Source organism: Ipomoea nil, unplaced genomic scaffold (assembly GCF_001879475.1).
Source record: "Ipomoea nil cultivar Tokyo-kokei standard unplaced genomic scaffold, Asagao_1.1 scaffold1034, whole genome shotgun sequence".
In the NCBI taxonomy this organism is placed as follows: domain Eukaryota; kingdom Viridiplantae; phylum Streptophyta; class Magnoliopsida; order Solanales; family Convolvulaceae; genus Ipomoea; species Ipomoea nil.
Window position 1 is genome coordinate 1,303,270 of NW_017617462.1, and position 4,513 is coordinate 1,307,782.

Consider the following 4,513-nt stretch of genomic DNA (forward strand, 5'->3'; position numbering starts at 1 on the left):
CGTTACAAAAGGTGGCGTCGCTAAAATTTTGCTACGCAATTTTTTTCCGTCGCTAAAATGAAAAATATCCGTCGTTAATTTCCTCTCCACGAAGATTTGAATGACAAAATTTACAAGAGAATAACGACAGAAAATTTCGTCGCTAAATTTAACAACAGATATTCCGTCGCTAAAGTCCGTCATTATATTTAGCGATGGAAACTTCCGTCGCTAATTTATTTCTATAGGTGTCATTTAGCTACTACTTAGAGACGAAAATATCCGTCGCTAAATTTAGCAACAAAAACTTCCGCAATTATTTTGTTGCCCTTCTTTATTGTTTGAAGGTACCATTTTTGCCATTGCTAGATTTTTAAAATTAAAAATAATATACAAATAAATTATGTATTAAATCTATAATATAATACTTTTTTTTAAACGACCTATTATATAATACTTCAATAATATAATTGCAAAATATATTATATTAAGAAATTCAATGTCAATATTAATAACAAAAGTATAGCATTGTGAAGTGTTACATCGTTAGAAACGGTACAAAATATATTAATACACATAATATAACCGTCTCTGAAATTTGCCGCATTTGAATTAGCAGAATGTTCAGCCATCAACTTTTGGTACTGTAAAATGTCTCTTAGCTTGAAGTACCCCAGCAGATTCATCTAAGTTGCACCACCAATTAATTATAAATTTATTATACTATATAATCGGAACATACACAAAACACTACAAAAATCTAAACCTTTGGTTGAATAAATGCATTAAAACAAAATATAAATGAGCATTCACTAGCAGAGGAAATTTACCTAGTTATACTCCTAGTTCCACCATTTGCTTTTCCAATGCCTTATAACTAGAAAATTTAATCAAGAAATGCATAGCAAAACTCTGCAAAACATAACAGTATAAACAAAAAAAAAAAAAAAACAAAAAAAAAAAAAAAACCATGAAGTGTAGACTCCAAAATAACAATCAGGAGACTAACCTGTAATCATATGTCAATGGCTCTCCTACTTCAATGTCTCGATCAGCAAAAACACCAACAAGTGTCTCACAATCAACCTGCCTTTAGTGAAGGATAAACATATATGAGCAGTTGCTCGATCAGGTTATATTTCACTTTTAATTCTGCTAAGCAAATTTTCAAACAGTTAGTAGGCAAAACCACTCTTACCCAGCTCCTCTTTTCCGAAGAGGTCATCATTCTCTGATAGGGAACTTTGTGCAATTCGGATAACCATTTCACTTTTAAGTAGTTTCTAGGGTTGAATGCAACCAAACCAAACTCAGAGCAACTTAGCAACATCAACATCAAAATATGAACAAACATAAAACAAACTGTAAAAGGCAATAAGAAAATGGAATATGAGATTAAGGAATTCATTTAATTCAAAGTGTAGAAAATGGAAAATCCCTAAAAGAGAGATACACCAATACTAAGCAAGACCTGAAGGTACATAACTTGGAGATATATTTGTACCTTCGGAAACTATAAAGGGAGCAAGAAGATAAACTTGATTCGACGGTGGTGGCGGTCGTTATGTCACTGTGTCGGCACCTCGAAGAGTGTCATCGGTCGGCGATCGTCAAGGTGAGGTTGCGACGGTAGTAGTGATATGGAGCAGGGAGAAGTGGAGAACTGAGATGGACAGAGACGGAAGAGGCAGAGACGGGAGAGGGGCTGGAAATTCTATCTTCAGGGTTAAAGTTAAAATACTAGCGACGGATGAATAAATCCGTAGCTAAAATATAAAATTAAATTCTCGCCTTTTATATTTAGCGACGAATTCAATAATCCGTCGCTAAAATGTAAAAAATGTCTTGTATATTTAGCGACGGATATGTGTATCCATCGCTATATAGCGACGGATTTTCAAATTCGTCACTAAATAACGACGGATTCTTATATCCGTCGTAATTTGTAGCAATTAAAATTTTGGAATAAGCCCACGAAATATCTGTCCAAATATGTCTCTATTTTTTACGCTCTAAAATTTATCGCTAAAATTAGGTACGTAATTAACGACGAATATATTCCGTCGCAATATCCATCTCTAAATCCATCGCAATATTGCAGCGGTCCTCATGGTGGCCGTGACGTGATTATGGAGTTGTGACCTGTGTGTCAGGCTCACGTATTTTCTTGGGAAGACGTGTGTCGCCGTGTGTGTGTACGGTACCTTGTGTACTATGAAATTGGTGGCTTTGTTGGTGGTTTGTTGGTGGGGGACGACGGTCCCAGGAGGGAAAAGGTTGGACTAAGAAGTACAGGGGTCCTGGAGGTAATGGTTGGAAAGAAGAAACAAGGTTGGGGGTAGCCATAAGGTTGGAACCGGGCATAAGGCAGACATATCAACTCGTGATGGGTGATGTCACGAGGGCTATTGTAGCCATTGTGGTGAGTTCTTCTCTTGTGACGTGTGTAGTCACAAAGGCATGTGTTGCCGGTTGTGTGAGTCTTATTCTTTTGTGTTGTACTTGTCGGGTTTTGATTTATTGAGTGATGATAGATCATGCCTTGACTCTTTTTTGAGTCGTGTTGTTCTTGTGGTCTTGGGATGTGTTCCCGTGTGTTGTTGTTGAGAGTGTTGAGTCTTACGTTGGCTTTTACTCTTGGTTTTACACTTATATATATGTATTCCGTTTCGAAAATGGCTTTACAAATGTATATCATATCTATGTATGATATTTCACAAGTATTGGTGGGTTACCAGCATTATTCGCTGACCGGGCGTCGTCCCATGTTTATTTGTGATCTTTCAGGTGATGTCTAGACTAGAGCGCAGTCTAGTACCCGATAGCTTAGCTCTTTCCGTTTGTTTTATGGCCTGTGTGCCTATCTAGTTGTAGACTTGTGAGATTTGGGATAGTTGTATACCATGCAGATTTGGCCATAGCGTTCATCTTTGTTGATGGGCGTGGCATAACACCCCTTGACTTAGATTTATGTTTATCCAGTTATCTTTTAATCTTCCGCTATGCTTGTTGTTTAGTTGTGTTATCCGCATGTGTTAAGGCTTTTTATAGCATGTGTTTTTTTTTTGGGGGGGGGGGGGTGTTACAAACTCTGTCTCGAATAAAATGGTAGTCAATTTCCATGTGCTTGGTTCGAGCATGAAATATGGGATTTGTGTACATATACGTAGCACCAAGATTATCACACCACAATTTAGGGACAGAGACCTGACACTTTGAAATCACGCAGCAATGAGACTATCCAAATTACCTCAGCACAGACATTTGCTATACCCTTATATTCTGCCTCAGTAGAAGATCTAGCAACATTTCTTTGTTTCTTACAAACCCAAGATACAAGATTAGATCCAAGAAACACAGCAAAACCACTAGTAGATTTACGGTCTTCCGGACAGCCAGTCCAGTCCGAATCAGAGAATGCATGAAGTTTTCTTGAGACTGACTTTCTAATACGAAGACCAAAACTCACAGTTCCTTTAACATACCTTAGTACCCGTTTCAGTTGCTCCTAATGTGAAACTGTAGGATCATGCATGTGTTGACACAACAAATTGACTACAAAAGAAAGATCAGGACGAGTTATAGTTAGATACAATAGTTCCCCTACTAGACTCCTGTATTGTGTAAGATCATCAGACAAGTCAGCACGAGATGGGACAAGCTTCGAAACAGAGATAGGCGTGGCTAACTCCTTGCATTCTGTCATTCCAGCACATTTCAAGATATCATTCATATATCTCTATTGCGAAAGTAAAATACCATCACCACATTTAACGCTTTCAATCCCAAGGAAGAATCGAGGTTCACCACGGTCCCTAATCTTGAAGACATTAAATAAGCAACTAGATCTTGATCACTCCCCCATCACACGAATATCATCAACATAGACTAACAGATATATACAAGCAGACTCCTGAGAGTAATAAAATAGAGACACATCTGTTTTTTACGCTTGGAACCCAACATACAGTAAGAACGAGTGTAAGTTGTTAAACCAAGCTCTAGGAGCCTATTTTAAACCATGCATGGAGCATTTCAATAAGCAAACATGAGTGGGATACCGAGTATCCATAAAACTAGGCGGCTATTTCATGTAGAGAGTTTCAGACAAATTTCCATTTAAATATGCATTATGGACGTCAAGTTGCCTAATAATCCAACCAGTGGATAAAGCCAAGGATAGAAATAACCTGACAATAGTGAGTTTTACCATTGGGCTGAATGTATCAAAGAAATACTGACCAGGCACCTGATTGAACCCTTTTACTACTAATCTTGCCTTGTGTCTCTCAATGGAGTCATCTGCCTTTCGTTTTGTTCTAAAGACCCACTTACACCCAATAAGGTTCATACCTACCCGAGAGGGAACAAGACACCATGTTTGATTCTGTAGAAGAGCATTAAATTCTTGGTCCATAATATCACGCTATTCTAGATACTCGACTGCCTGATTGTAACAAGTGGGATCCATAGGACAAACCTGAACCATTAAATTCGATGGAGGAGCATGAGACCGATTGCGAGTGCTCATCCC

The 4,513-nt window shown here is 37.9% G+C and overlaps 1 protein-coding gene across 1 annotated transcript; it reads right to left on the minus strand.

The window, feature by feature from the left end:
* Window positions 1-809: 809 nt before the first annotated feature.
* LOC109180781 lies at window positions 810-1,668 on the minus strand. The gene is made up of 3 exons (XM_019330480.1): window positions 1,178-1,668; window positions 989-1,065; window positions 810-891 (listed from the first exon to the last, which is right to left on the minus strand). The coding sequence occupies exons 1-3, from the start codon at window positions 1,385-1,387 to the stop codon at window positions 870-872; spliced, it is 309 nt and encodes a 102-aa protein (XP_019186025.1). The 5' UTR covers window positions 1,388-1,668; the 3' UTR covers window positions 810-869.
* Between the last annotated feature and the right edge of the window lie 2,845 nt (window positions 1,669-4,513).